General features: G+C 33.5%; 1 protein-coding gene across 1 annotated transcript; it reads right to left on the bottom strand.

Annotated features, from left to right (window-relative positions):
• Positions 1-4608: 4608 nt before the first annotated feature.
• LOC148625440 (dual specificity protein phosphatase 10-like) lies at positions 4609-10421 on the bottom strand. The gene is made up of 4 exons (XM_088568979.1): positions 9621-10421; positions 7346-7492; positions 6946-7131; positions 4609-5624 (listed from the first exon to the last, which is right to left on the bottom strand). The coding sequence occupies exons 1-4, from the start codon at positions 10222-10224 to the stop codon at positions 5359-5361; spliced, it is 1203 nt and encodes a 400-aa protein (XP_088425105.1). The 5' UTR covers positions 10225-10421; the 3' UTR covers positions 4609-5358.
• Positions 10422-16641: the final 6220 nt, after the last annotated feature.

Genomic DNA, 16641 nt, shown 5'->3' with positions numbered 1-16641 from the left:
ACAATCGGGGTATAACGAATGACAAAATTACCGTTATAAAAATGTAATAGTAACCAATGTTTCTATTCAAAAACCGAAAGAAACTGTGTACTTCTGTACAATTAACACATGTACTGCAATTTACCAACATTTGGTTCTAGTGCAGTTGTGAGGTTACCCCTTGAAACACGTGTACTTATTTTTTATGATCGGTATTTTGGTATTTCAGAAATCATTATTCAAAACAATTATTCAAATTACTGAAAAAAATGTTATATTAGTTTCATCCTATCTAATTTTAAGAAAATGTTTGGATCACATCCTGATTGTCAGAATATTACTGCATTCTAACGCAAGACAGAAAAGACAGAACTATTTAAATAAAAAGTAACGAACCATCTACCATAACAAAGAAAAATCTTCGTTGAGTGCTGGGAAAGTGTCACCTTAAAAATAATTATTGACATTGTCATGGAACTAGGACAGATGATAACCTCTAGAGAGAAAAACTATTTCAGAGGCATCACTTCCGTCAGATATTATGTAATATGTTCCGGGGAACAATGATTCACAGTTGAAGCAGCTTCACTGCAGAGTTGCTCTTTTGTCAGTGTTTATGTAAGATGTGTTAACCATAGTAAAAATGGTGGTGACGAACTGTCGTGGAATTGCATTTAGGCAAAGTTGAGAACTTGAGGCTGTTACAAGAGCACAATTTGTTTAACACACCATCATATTTTATTCAACTCAAAAAAACAATGTATAAAAGACTCTGCCATCATGGAAGACCCGAAGGAAGCCAAACTCATCTTCAGTGCTTATTTAATAGATACTAACGATCCAAACTCAGTAATTATTTGTTCTAATAGCTAAATTCACAATATTAAGAATTGTCTGTACTTAAACATTTTCAGCTTGTACTTCGACATTTATTACTTGTGAATGTAGATGAGTCACTATTTAGCAGATTCAAAACATTATATCAGCTTCAGAGTTTGTCCTTTGGAGGCGATATCCCAGTTGACAGATGTCTAGTATCTAGACCAGTACACATGGTATTGTTCAATATATTTTTGAAATCGATCATTAGCACCAACATCATAAATGGTGTATTATCGAAATATCTAAATAGACCAATTCAGAAATTCTACTTCCGTCCCCGTAAACAACGTTGCGCCGTCAGCGTACTCGTCAATAACGTCTTGGGAAATCAGAGGCGTCATGTACAATAGCAACCCCAGAATTCTAAACAGTTTCGGAATCGGTCCATTAGAAAACCACGGAACCAAGCTCCTGCAAGTAACTTTCATCAGTAAGATTAAAATGACCTTCAACTGCAGATAAGGTTGATTATTCCTAGTAATGTTAATCATTAACTTACGAGTTCAAAAAGGTGCTTTGTTTTTCCGACTGTTGTGTATGATTTTCACCAGATAATTTTATAGCTCTTTGTCAATATTACAAATGTCATATGTAAATCATGATTTAAAAGATTCTAATTTGCGACAGAACATAACTTCATTTAGTCGAAAATATCATTATATATGTATATATGAAATCTATCTTAAGAGTTGTCTTGCTTTCCTTTGTCTGGTTTTAATTTTATTTACCCCACCCCCTCCATACATGAAATCCTGGATCCGCCCCTGATCTGGGGACATTAACCTTCACCAAACACACTAGTTTTTTTCATTTTCTTGCGTGAATCAATGCAAGTACTCCGTAGCCGAGAGAGAACGTGTAAAAGTATCTTTATCTCGACATATACATATTCGATAAATTATGTTCTTATCTTGATATATTATATATTATCGTTATAATATTACGATTAAATCATACAATAACGATATCTTCTTGGTTTCCGTACATGAGTCATGACCAACTTTGTAGAACCTGTCTTTCGAAGTTGTGAACACAACTCAGTCAGCAATTAATAGTTTTATTTTCATTCATTTCTTTGATCCCCGTGCAGGTCCGGGTGTTAAAAGAATATGCCTGCAGCAGCGCTAAGCTTGTCGTAAAAGGCGACTAAATAGTGCTCAGAACCCTAGCCGGGGGCTAGGGCGCTTTGCCCACAGAGCATCTGGGATGTGTGCCCCAGGTGGTGGAATGGGGTACCCCTAGCGTGTTATATGCTGGGGTTGTCAGGCTATAATACGGAAAACCCGACCGCAAACCATAGTGGTGCACCGTGTTGGGAAAGATGCCACGTTCCTCGCACGTTAAAGAACGCTACTGTGGTATTCTGCCGGAGCAGGAACCATAGGGCTCCGCCACAGGAGGCTAAATTGCCCGGCCCTACCCACCTCTCCCTATTTCCAGTGGCTATCAAAATTTGTCGACCCAATTGTCCTTGTGTCCCATCCCTTTTTCATTTCATCATCATTTCATATTCATTTTATCATCAATTTCATGTTCATCGTCTGAATATAGCTGAAATGTTGCTGCTCGGACGTTAAACCCCAACAAACAAACAAACAAACAAACATCTTTTCTTTGACATTTCATAAAATATTTGTTATCCAGTTCATAAAGGTCTAGACGAGCCAGTATAGTCTATTTTAGGTACATGCACTTTGCCCAAACTTAGTTATCTTAAGCAAAGACTTATTCAATAATAATTTTATTTTAGAAGTAACACGCTTCTGATTGGATATTTTTCCTATTTTGGCATAGACCAAATTTTGTATATGGCGTCATAAACATTTTTCAATGGTTTACTCGTTGAATATTGATACAAAAACTTATCTCGATATATTATATATTATCGTTATAATATTACGATTAAATCATACAATAACGACATCTTCTTGGTTTCCGTACATGAGTCATGACCAACTTTGTAGAACCTGTCTTTCGAAGTTGTGAACACAACTCAGTCAGCAATTAACAGTTTTATTTTCATTCATTTCTTTGACATTTCATAAAATATTTGTTATCCAGTTCATAAAGGTCTAGACGAGCCAGTATAGTCTATTTTAGGTACATGCACTTTGCCCAAACTTAAATATCTTTTTAAGCAAAGACTGATTCAATAATAATTTGATTTTAGAATAACAGGCTTTCTGATTGGATAAAAAATTTTGTCCAATTTTGTCATAGACCAAATGTTGTATATGACATCATAAACCTTTTTCAATGGTTTACTCGTTGAATTTTGATACAAAAATTAAATTATAAGGAATGACTGTTATTTTAGTTCTTTTTTTAGTCCATTTGAAATAACCTCAATGCTACGCAGGTTATTTAGTGTGCACCACGTGATTGAGGATATTTCTTCATAGGCCGAATAAAATGTAACAGACATTTCCTTAACTAAACCTGGACGTCCTTAATTATATCAAAATATATGCTTTTTGTGAAAGCATTTCCGCCCATGTAACGCTGTAAATATGGTCTATATCAAAATTTTCTTCATTTGGTTCGATAAGACAACATTTGGTTAACATACTCATAGCCAAATACATCGATGTCAGAAGGGACTCATAAGCCCTTCACTGTACCACTCTGTGTATTTCTGTACAGATGTTACCGTACCAAGTAAAACCGACTGTTATACTTTTGGGTGTTCCCGCTATTGTTTTGTGCCCAATTTCCATCTATTGCTTCTTCTGCGTCTATAGAGATTCATGGACGCTTTTACTCAAATCATTGTCCAGAAATCTCAAATAAATGTTAGTTTTTTTTCACCTATTCTACAGCCGTTATGGTCATAACTCAAAAACGTCAATTTTTGTGGTGGCATAAAATTTGCATGATTTTCTTATGAACCGTAAGAGAAATCTTGTATCGTGTATATTGCACATGGTGGAACATCTTGGTGCTGAATATGGCTTTCTATTTCGACTTGTTGGGTGTGAGTACCTCTTGTGTACAGTAATAATTTTTTGAGTTAGATATTCCTACACTAGTATGTGATTATAATGCTACGGATGAAAGGTTACTCCTTGAAACACATGTACATTGTATATATGAATTTACACTATTAATATGATTGTTATTTTTGTTTCATTTTATATTGATATTATACTTTAACTGTCTTTTGAAAGGGAAAAAGGAAAAATAAGTGATTATCAAACCTCGCAAGGACATAACACTGTCGTCTTCCTGTATCGTGTAATACGGGGAATTAGTAGACCATGACAAGAGATTGATTAATTGATTGGCTTTTGTTTGGGTATTTCATACCTTCTAGGACGTTCTAGTTCGTTCAATCGAACAGTCCCTACTACGTACATCGCTCGGTTATTAATGTACAAACACACAGAAGCAACAACCCACAAGAAGGGCTTATAAACAGGCTAAGAAAATAAATGTACATTAATCTGATTCCGAACCAACCAGTCGTCACTCTTTCTCCTAATGTCGTGTTAGCAACTACATCTTTTAAGTCATTTGTATGACCCAGTCGGGAATCAAATCCATCCGCTCCCGCACTTGAAGCGAGCGCTAGCATGAAACTACCGCGGTGGTTTGACACGGATTAGAATAGGAAAGAGTGATTTAAGACGATGAAACAATTTCATTAGGAAATGTTTTTGTCTACATACAGTTAACAGCTAGACTATCTACTAGTATCTATCAATAGTATAACGACCATTTTTAATTTATCAATATGAAAAGAACAAAAAGGCTTTAAATTCTTTATTCAATATATACCAAACATAATGTCTTTAACAGTTAGTTTAAACTCTCTAAGACATCACAAACCACGATTACCACATAAAGTAACACTTTCACATATCTAAATAAATAAATAAATCTAACAGGAACAACTTCAGGTGCCATATAATCACGTGACACTTAACTCACACGCTCTCTCTCGCGCACATTTCCAAACAATATCAATAACACTTCTTTACCTTACAGATATATGCGGGTGAACACTATTTACTTAAAAAAAGAAAATTTCGACAACCATATAAAACACAACTACTCTATGAACACACTGACCAACTACCAATTCCGGTTAGAAACCACAGTAATGTTGGCCATACTTCAAATTTATCTAAGGCAGTAAAAATTTCGTCTTTCCGTGGTCTGGGTTTGGCATTTTGAATTCTTGAAATAGTAAATTAGTGAATATAAAAATATAAGTGTAAATTTGAAAAAGTTCAGGTATAATTCGATAATGTCTCCTGATTCAATACGGGCGATCATGACCTTTCAAACATGGCCATTCGTTGGAATGTACTAAGTTTTATTTACCGTGTGAATAATACAATCATGTTAACCTATACATATATTAATACAAAAACAGTACAGTTATTGTCAATGTCATAAAAAGTTAATATTGCACTAAAAGATGGCGCATTCCGAAATACCCTGAGAGTTCGTGTTTTGTTCGGAATTGCCTTTGCACCAATAATTTGCCTTGCGTTATACGCTACATTCAATTCCCGGTATTTTTGGCTGGAGAATTCTATGCACTTGTCCTTGGTTCAAACACTGTTCAAATTCCATCAACTGTCCCATGAAATTAAAATTGGGTGCAATAATAGCCCGCTTACTCTTCACGTGACGATATGCATCCATAACACCCATTTTTGAATGTTTTAATATGTAAGCAATGGTAATAGTTGCCGAACGTGATACGCCGGCTTGACAGTGAACTAGGATTTTACCGCCATCAGCTCGTGCTTCGTCTGTAAAAAGAAAGAAAAGCACATATAATATATTATTTGAATCGTTATACAACTGGCGGGCATATATACATCTATTTAGACATTCTGGCAAATATCATTCACTTATTTGTTTATTCCAACCGTTATATGTAAATATTCTAACTTTTTGCATAATCAGCTTTTAAAAGTCCACTGAGACTAAAACATTATATAACAATCATGTAAACACTTCATATATTCAGAAAGTAAATATGACCTACTAAATATACATATATATTGATTTCTGGTCAATATTTCAATGCAATAAAACGCGGGATGTGGGGTGAGTCATCCACAGCTTGCGATAAATGTCGCCAGCTGGAACTAGTATCTATAGTACCCTCCAGAAATCGATGGGACTAGTTTTACTACTTTCACAGCGATAAAATGTTGGTCTTAGTTTAATCAATAGACCAGAAGCGAATTAGATAAACTACTGTAGTACCATACGTACAGAAAATTAATTACTCTTAATACTATTTCAAGGATAGAGAAATAAAAGATTTGTATAGATGCGGACTTTTTCAGACGTTTTCAGATGTTTATTCATTTCAAATCCAAAATATATCTTTCCTTTCTATCATTTGACATTCCTGAGTTCAAATGCTAAAAAAAGTAAAATTACATTTCGTAACTTGTAATAAGCCAAAATTAAGATTTACATTATTTATCAATGATCTCTATTTCAACATTAACAAACGAGGGTTTTAACCGATCTTGTATGATTCATAGGCCTGTTAAACTTGAAAGTTGAGACCTCATATTGAACTGGTGACTGTTTCGCATTTTTGTCAATTGTCAATTTTACCTGAGAGCTTTTTTAAAAATATTTCTTTCAAGTTCAATTAAATTCTGATAAAGCTGCTTTAATGGTTTAAGGGAGTCATAACACTTCGATCATGAGTCACGGTCATTTAAAACTACGCGTCACTGACATGGGGTTAGATAAAATTGCCATCTGTCGTTTCCCCCAACTGTTATTCAAATTTCACAAGATTCTCATTATTTATTTCTCAAGAACAAAGAACGCGCGTGCAGCGTTTCGGTGACTCACCTACGTGTCACAATGCGTATGAAATGTGTTTCAGGTGTCGCTTGTGGACTTGCGAAAAAGTTAAGTTTCATTAAAGATTCATTTTAATTCAGCTTTGAGAAGCATTGGGAGTTAAATTAATAAGGAAAGTTTTCTACAAATCACCACTTATTTAAATAATCTTAGTAAAAATAAATATTTGCTTTGAGGGGACCATCTGCATATGCACCTGCAAAGTATCAGAAGAATATTTGCAGTTATAACACATACCTATAAATTGTACAGCTTCCTCGAAGTATTGTCGAAGATTCTGGCACCCGCTGTCAGAGGCTGCTAGGCGCTTGTATTTGATTCCCTGGTTCTCAAAATATTTTGGAATATTTGAAGTGATGTTGAGTATGTGGGTAATGTTTAGTTCCCTCAAGCGTTGCAAGTTAGAAGCATCCCGTTCATTTCCTGAAAGAGTGAAAGAAAAATTAATACAAGTACGATTAAACAGGTATACAATTTATCAATGCCCAAATTGAAGAAAATGTAACATTTGTGTAATTGTACTTTCAAGAATATCTGATGTACATCTACTGTTGTGTGACAGGCTCAACTTTATACGTTAATGCGACTGTGGTACTTTTCACTATAATAATTTTGGGACATATATAAGCAGACTTACCGAGATAGAGGAATGGTAAAATTTCTGAGGCAGTGGCGGTTTCGATCTGAGGTTCAATGATAGGAGTTGTCGGGCTATACAGGGGACGGGATTCCTGAGTGTTTATATGGTCATCACTACATTGTGTACGGAATTCTTCAATACCTCCTAAAATCAGAACAAAAATATCATTGTAATTCTTCGTTGTATAAAATATAAAAACCTTACTACAGAAACGCTTTTTACCATTAGTTTGATAGACGCTACTTTTCAGGGGGTTATACATGTAGTCTTTATTTGGAAATGGTCCCTTCATCACAACTATATATTTAATCCATCATCAAATTTAGGGCAAATTGATATGACAGTTTAATCTTTATTTAATCTTGAACTTAATCTATCGTGTATTACGTAATAATCAATTAAGTCCTCTTTTTATAAATCCTATTTAAATTTATACGTAAAATAAAATTCAATAGAGTACTACAAATATTTGTGATTAATATACATATACGTTGCTACACGTCTTTATAAGACCAATTGCTATATTAACACTACATGGTCATAACCATATAAGTCATACTGTGTGTAAGAATTAAATGTGTATCTATCACCGTGGCGAATGACTCATGCCTTTTCACTGAGACACCTTGAACTAACTTACGATAGTAATTAAACGAATATACAGATGTTGGCCTCAAAAACGGAGGAAGCTCTCAAAGAACTATATTTACTTATCTCTAAATTTCTAAAGTTAGAACTCTTATCTTAACGTATGATTGCAGAGCAAGATACAAGCAAAGCCGAAAGCAACAAGTGTGCGTTGATTACACGCGTGTGTTTTTGTAAATCTGTTTGAAGAGCTCTCATTATATTTCCCAGTAATGAAGCCCATTGAAAGTTTTATCAAGGGAAATGACTCAATAATTGAGAACGAAGTACTTATATATTTTGGGAAAAGATTATAAAAGGGTTTTGATAAAACAATATCCTTCATCCTCTTTACAAGCACTATGATTCAATTTTAACTAATTCTGGGTATTAAGACGGAAGAGTTAGGACTGAAAGTTTAGGAAACCAGTTAATTTTGTTTCCTTGAACCTTAAAATAGAATTTCCGCGTTAACAGTCAGAGTCATATGATGGGAGAGTTATGTAACCATGACCTGCATAAAAGATACCTTAATAAATTAAATTTGATAAAAAAAATGGTCAGTATGGTACAGTTGTGAACAACAAACCCAAACTTATTGATTGAAAATATGAATCATAACTCGCAGGAACGACATCTGTAGCAGTGCTTAGTGAAATGGATCAATTTTCCTACCTATTACAAACAAGTCCTTGGAAACGTATTAATACGTTGTAAAGAAAAAAAGTCTTGATTAACTTTATTTTTTAACAATTTTTAACGGAATTATGAATTCAGTCATGAATTTTATTCATTCAGTCAAAAGTCTTTTTTTTTTCTTTAAATTTTCAACATTTCTAATTCTTTTAATTAAAAGCAATAATTCCAACAATCTCAATATCCTGCAAGTGGTGGTCTTTTAAATTCTTTCCGAGCCATTGAACTTCAAAAGATCTTGTCGAAGGTCGATCGAATGAGTAACAAAAATTTTTAACAAAACCACATTCTTTCCTTTGTGAGTCTTTCATTTATTTATTCACCTTTGAACCCTATTGTATACACAAATTACTCTACTACGAGTGACTCATGGCCAAAACATGTATCGTTTTAGGTTGACCTGAACATGGTTCGATTTTGTTCTCACAATTTTACAGGAGTTATTATATCATGAGAGAGATCAAGAGATTATAGAAACATGATAAACATCTTATGAATCATAATCTACCGATACGTAATGAAATTAACATCAAAGTGTAAACATGTTCGTTTTTACAAAAAAAGTTGTATTAATTGTATAAATAAACTACATTTTACAAAAGCCTGAAAGGGGTAAACATGTCAAAGTTATGTGTATTATAACTGGCTTTTCCTTTTTGAAAAAACATACGGCTATTACATTTTTGTAATACAGGTCGCCTGAATACAGCTGACAATTGCTGCTCTGGTGTTAAACCCCAACAATCAATCAACCTATTAATATAGACTAGCTACTAAACTTTGATAAAATTATAATTGACTTTTACAAAAAAAAATTACTCACAGGAAATTCATAAAATCAAGTGAATCACGATAAACAACTATAAGATCAGACAAACCACACATAAAACACATAGGATATGAATCTGTCTCTGAATACCATAAAATTTATATGAAAAATTACACATACCTTTTAAAACATAAGCCTCTCTTCCCTCTCTTAGCAGTGAAGCAAGCACAATATGCATGGATGTTTCTGGTGAAAGTTGATGGATATCTTTTGTATGATCATCATAAAGTATAATATCTTTTGATCCTCTTCTTTTGAATAGGTCCTTTCCGTCTTTGGAAGTCACCAAGTCTATAAGACTTGCTTTTCCTTGCTGAAGTCTCTTTCTATTGAACCTGTCAGAACAGTTAACATTCACAGCCCCATTTATGTGGGCAATATTATAAGACACAAACGGTCTACAGTCAACTAGTAACATTGCTTTTGATTTCTTCAGTTTTGTGACAAGTTCTTGTGGTTGAATAGTCCGTGCTTTCAATGCCTCCGAGTTTGTATTTTGTTGTTTTAAGGCACAACTGTTCAAAGAATAATTCATGGATTCCAGTTTACACCTTTTTGGTAAATGGAAATCGTCAGAATTCCCACAAGTAAAGTCGGCTAATGAAGCTAAATCCAGTCTAAGGGCTATTCTTCGTCTTCCTGACACAAGTTCGGAAGTGACTGCCGGTGGTGGTAAGACTTCTAAGTCTCCGGATTCTGGCATTGAAAATGTTTTAATATGCATCAAAATACTGTAACACGACTGTGTAAAATTATGTTATTAGAAGAATTGTACTATCCTCATGTCACTAAAAAATATCTTAAATATTCACAGTTAGACCAATATCCAAAATCAGCTGTTATATAAACATATACAGCTAATTGTTTACAAGTTAGAATAAAATGATATAGATCCGACTCGCAACGAGAAAATGTTAGTATGAGAAATCCTTCCATAGATTATCGGCCTTTTATATCAGCGCCTACGTCACAGGGATGATATCACCTTTCTATTTACATTCTATAAATAGCCTCGTTGTTTACAAGTGATCTTAAGGGGTATCCTGTGATCCCTTATCAAGGTCAAGCGGAAAATTCAGGATTTAGCTGGAAAATTACCTATTAATCTTTTAATAAAATTTACCTATTAAGTGTTTAATTGTATAAAAATTAGTGTGTTATTGGATGTGTTTTGAATCATGCAGTTCGAACTGGTTCAGTTTGGATTACTCGTCCGCTTTATGCATACTCATGATATTTGTTGGACATGCATTGGACACGCATGTTTTTAACACACACTTTCAGAATAGCTTTCATCAAATTAAAGACGTCTGACTTTGTTACAAGAAATTGTCTAGACATGAAAAGTTTTAGTGCAACCATCATGACAATCACCGTGATCTCACACACATTTTGCCGGGCCACCTGAGAATTTACAACATATAATATACGAATGTGGTGACATCATAACAAATATATGATAGAAACTATAAATGTGAAAAACCTTAGAATTGGTCTATGGTTAAAAACAACATGCTGCCATTGTGATTCTTTAAAATAGTATTATTTATTGGGTATTGTTTTACATGTATATTGGAAACATGTCCTTAGATGGCTATCTCCATGTCAATTGGTGTCACTGCGTCAATGGTTTTATTTATAGGTTCTAATTACACAATAACATGTCACTCTTAGGAGAAAAGGTGTCCATCTCATTCGATAATGCCCTACCGGCTACATAGATATAATGTATACAAGTTGAAACAAAAAGTATATTGGCACTCATATACTCCTCCTAATTCCGCAACCATCAAGTTATATTCCTCCAGGCGTCGATTTCACAAAAAGTCGTAAGTGCGTAATTGATCGTAAATTATGACAATTTGTTGAGATTTTATTTGCAGTACGCGCGGAGCTTCCAGTGACTTCTTTCCTTGCCCCTATCACTACCAAAAATAACCGTTGTATCTATACAGAGAACCTTAAACAAAATCGCCCGTCCCCACGCTTTTCACGTGCTTCCACTTATTTGCAAACTCAGATGCGCCACTGACATTTCTTTTTTTTTTGTGATATAAGATGTTATTAAAACTTTGAAACACATGAACAAACACTAGTCTACTGAGTTGTTCAACATTTTGATGTTTCCCCATAACATCGATTAGTACGTTCGTGTTCTTAAATCCCTCTACTTTTGTTTTAATATGCTTGTCTTTTTCATTTTTCTTCAGAGTTCTTCAGTTCAGAGGACACTCAGCCCATGTATAAACTTTCTTTATAGAAAAAGAAACTGTTCTTACACAGAAATGATACGAGCTACAAATCTCTCTGTTGTGCTCTTTAAAATTGATTTTATTACCATCAAATGTTCATTAACTATCCATCTGCAGTACAATACGGAGATGCATAAAAATTTAATATCTAATCGTGTAGATATTTAACAACTATTGTAGCAAGTCTTATGAAGAAATCGGCAAGGATTTCATAAGACGAAATCTGTTTATGTTTTAAAAGAACCCGGCTTCCTTGCGTTTTACTATAAACAACTGCAGAATAAGCTTGTTTTGCTTCAGAACGTGGCTTTTTACCTTTTACTTTAGGCAAACAGTACATGACATGGATGAAAAATGTGGATTTCATCTTTGCTTGGCTGATTCACCGTTTAAACCTTTATTTTGAATCAGTTTCTCATCTGTATGAATAATTCATTCTAATATTTCGTGTATTAGTAATGCAATGAAATATATATTTTGATGAAGTGGTCAAAATTAATTAGACATCTGGCAAATGAATGAAATTAATAAGTGACCATTCTCGCTATGAGTTATTCATGAATAAAAAAGAAAATTACTTAAATATCTTCATTTCAATACGTAACTTTTACGTACCATGTGCATAGGGTATACTTACAATTTAACGCGTCACCGTATTATCATTATATTGAAAATACACCACCCTAAATTCTTTTTATTATTATATCATTTATGTGCAATGTCAACTTATTAATAAGTTCTTTTCTCACAGTGGCAACAGGAATTGGTGGTTAGAGTTTGTGTTTTCAATATGAATAAAGAACAAGTTAAACAGTGCTTTAATTTAGTGTTAGACAATGAGCTTTTCTTTTGTGTTAAAAATGTCTTAGAATTAAATTGCGTTTCAAATCATTGTAAAAAAATGCAACTGTATAAAAAAATCAGACGAAATGAAAACTATCATATGCCATAACTATTTTATATAGATGAAACCTGCGAATATTCATAAGATATCACACACACAAAGATAAAGATACAAAACTACTCAAATAAAATTTACTAATGAAAGCATTCAACACTGATGTACATTATAAAAAATGGATATCACATTATGATGACCTAGTCTTTACTCCAAGTTACTTATAGTCTAACGTTAAACGGACGTAGGGTTTGTACAAGTACCAAAAAAAGCATTTTTTTAACTAGGCATATGCTATATGCATTCATTATGTGGTAATAGTTTATATGCAAGTTGGTACTGTATACATACATTTTTCATCTGCGAATGGTCATTACCTTTTGGCCACTTTAATCGTAATTTTGTTTATAAACAGTATAAATTAAGTTTTCTGGTGTTGTGTGAAGTAAACGAAAAGCAGGAATCCGGAAATCCATCAAAATGACTTTACAGAGGCATTTTTGCATGAGATCACACGCATGGCGGAAATTTTAAAAATGCCCATTAGCAACCGCTACCACAAGCTTTGCCCTTCCAAAAACTGACTCAGAAAGGAAAGGCGTTCGTTAGAAGAACCGCAGTTTAATCACCCGTTACAAATTTGACTTTTTACATGTATGAATGTATAAACAAAGTTAACGATATATTATTCTACAACTCATATTTGAGGTTAATATTTAATGCGTAAAAAGTTCCAAAATTATTGATTCCTTCCGTTATATGTCAAATACTATTAAAATCTTTTCATTCATAAAACGGTCTACAGTAAACAACACTTTGCCCGAGGTCAGAAAAATCAGTCCATAATGTGGAACTTCCTTGGATATGTATTGAAAACACAGGAAATGCATTTTAATAGTGTGCATTGTAAATATGGAGGAAATAGAGAAATGATTCAGCTCTTATAAGTATTTCTTTCCTGATGAATCCCTTTAGGCATGTGATACAGTATTATTAGCGGTTTATACACAAAATAATGGCCTAAATCGGCTTTTTTTTAAAGACTCAATCAATAACCAAAGAATTCGAACTATTACTTAGTTTTTGAATGTCTCACTTTAAAAAGAGAGAAAAAAGATCTTGGTTGAATCAGCAATAAAAGAAGCAATAGAAAGAGACAAATGGGGTGGACTTGTAAATGGCCCAGTTCTCCTCACGAGGGACGGGAATAAGTATAAGTCAAAATGTTCGTTCCCACGGGTACATGTGGTAATTATTTTTGCCCAGCTCATTCTTTCATGTATGATTAGCATGCTATTATTTCATTCTGAAAACTTGTCGTTGCGGGTTTAGTCAGTATGAGACGACTTAAACAGTTGCTGATAGATTTAAATAAAAGAAGTTAATAGTTCTATATTTATACCTTTGTCACCCATTAACCGATACACTTAAGTAACCCTAGCTCGCCTGGACATATTACTGCTGTTTCAGGATTGTCTTTGATAATGTGTGAAACATCTGCAGAATGCAGCGTGCCCATAATGAACTCTGCGGACAAATCTTAAACCCCATGAATATGAATGAACATTCAAAGTAAAGTGTTAAAATCACTATGTTTGTGGTTTCTCGACAACCGCAGAATCTTAGTATAGTCTTTGAACTGTGACTCAATGAGTTCGAGGCAACCTGACACATTTCAGCATGAGTATGTCACTTTGGGCACGGAGCTACATCGCAGAATCATAGAGAAAAATCCAAGGATGACACAGATATTAATTCCAACCGCAAGTTTCCGCATCAGTAATGTACTGAGATCTAGGCAAAATTGTTTGTTTATAAACATATCTAAGGTAGTCAACCTTCCGTAACATTAAAAACCGCAGACGGATATTTCACAATCTCTTGTCAGTGGATGATTTAAGACTTTTGGTGAGAAGTTTATTTGACGAAATAACTTATCGATCGTTTTGAATGGAGTAATAGTATTTGATTGAATCTTATTAAAAAGATTTTTACGAGGCAGAAAGATTAGTGACAAAGCAATCACTGAGCAAGTACGTAACTGGATTTTTATGACACATATAGAAAAGCACCATAATGAGAACAAATAAGAACATAAATAAAAAAGTAATAGAATTCAATGAGTGCACCCTTCCAAATTTTTCGTTTTCGTTTTGTTTGGTATGGTGTTGTTTGTTTTATTATTTGGGGGTTGTTCGTTTGTATTATTTGCTTCTTGTGCGGTTTTGTAGTTGTTTATTAAGGGAACAGTTTCCTTTTTATGAGGGGCGGACAGGGGTACCTTTTTCCTTTCTCCCATCCATTCTCTCCTTTTTTCTCACCCCCTCCCTCTGTCTTCCGACCCCTCTCTCCTTTCTCCCGACCCTTCTCTTCCCGTCTTCCTTTTGTCACAATGAAAGTACAGGCCTGTTTTATTTCAGTCTGATAATCGAGTCTAGCGAACGAAATAAAGTTTTTATATTCATTACTCATGATAAACATCATACTTTCATTATTGCAGCAGAAAGATATGACTGACACATATAAAGAATTTTGATTCATTAAATTTCTTGAATGAAACTGACAAGAGTTTACCATAACTCCAGCTGTTTTTGTGCAGATTGTGGCATCCTATGCAAACATGTGCACTAACTGAAGGTTAAATCCCAGCTGGGTGATGTAAAATTTGATGATTATTTTAAGACGAAACACCGATAAAATGAGATTTTGAATCAACTTGTGTTTGAAAATTGACGTCATACTTTGCCAATACAGTTTTGAATTATAGTATCTAATTGGTAACAATGAATTAATTAATATCATTTTTTTCATTTCGTATTATCCATATGTTCTTATATTTTTAACAAACCGACACTGCATGGTAGTCGTCGTTTGATAATAATAATAATAATAATAATAATAATTATAATAATAATTGTGATTATAAATAACATAGTTTATTAAAGTGTATAATACCAGATTTACAGTAAATTAAAATCTAATTGTATTGCCGAACATTGACAATATCTGTTTTTTAATTCAAAATTCCACTAAAATATATGCTACTAAAATAACAATTGATTAATGAACAAAAATGTCATCATTGTTAAATTTGTTGGCTTATTTAGTGAAATAAATGATATTTGGATGTTTCCCAAGGCTGTGTATGATGACTCAGAAACAACGAAACACAAAAATCTGGCTGAAGGGGATTGTCCTTTTAGATTATAGCTTTGTGGTCAATATTTTATTGTGATTTAAAATGAGATCAAATGACCACCAATTTGTCGTATTATTAATTGAGATATGATTGAAATATTTTCATGATGAATTGAAAGATCAGGTGAGTTATTTACCTGGTTGACAAAAGGTCTTCAAAAGAATTTTATCCGACCTTGCAGCAAAAACATGAATAACTGTGACAATTGGAATGAGTCATTTTTTATAGTTGAATTCAAATATTTTTTTGTTAAATCTGCTTACAATTGTTTTGATATTAAATATTGCGATTTTTAGATCTCCTTATATATGTAGATGTGTGCAGGAATATGCATGTATCGTAATGTAAATGGAACTTGAGACGAGAGACGACCGATAAAATCATTGGTGACAAAAAGTGGCAAATTATTCTAAAATCTACTTTATATACGAAAACGTTTACATTTAAGCTCGTCTAAATCTTTTTAATCGACTTAGAGACTATCCCCTAAAAACAAACATGCCTCAATAAGTACATACATGGAAGGTATGGATTTGACATAATATACCAACAGGTAAATCGTTCTAATTTTTATGAATATAGTGCCATCACTCAAAAAACTGTAAAAATTGAAATTTATTTGCAATGGAAAGTTTCATGGAAATTGAAGGACGATTGAGCGAAAATTGTCCCTTTTGTAATGAATAAAGTTCCATAACTCTAAGAAGTAAAATCGAAATTTTGTAAATATCGACATGGAGCTTACAACAATAAAAATAAACAGTTTTGTATGTTTGCAGAGTTTCATGAAAA

The sequence above is a fragment of the Perna viridis genome, chromosome 2 (genome assembly GCF_037379345.1).
Source record: "Perna viridis isolate PV_CMFRI_1.1 ecotype Kerala chromosome 2, ASM3737934v1, whole genome shotgun sequence".
In the NCBI taxonomy this organism is placed as follows: domain Eukaryota; kingdom Metazoa; phylum Mollusca; class Bivalvia; order Mytilida; family Mytilidae; genus Perna; species Perna viridis.
Note: the sequence above shows the minus strand (reverse complement) of the source record. Positions and strands in the feature narration are given on the sequence as shown.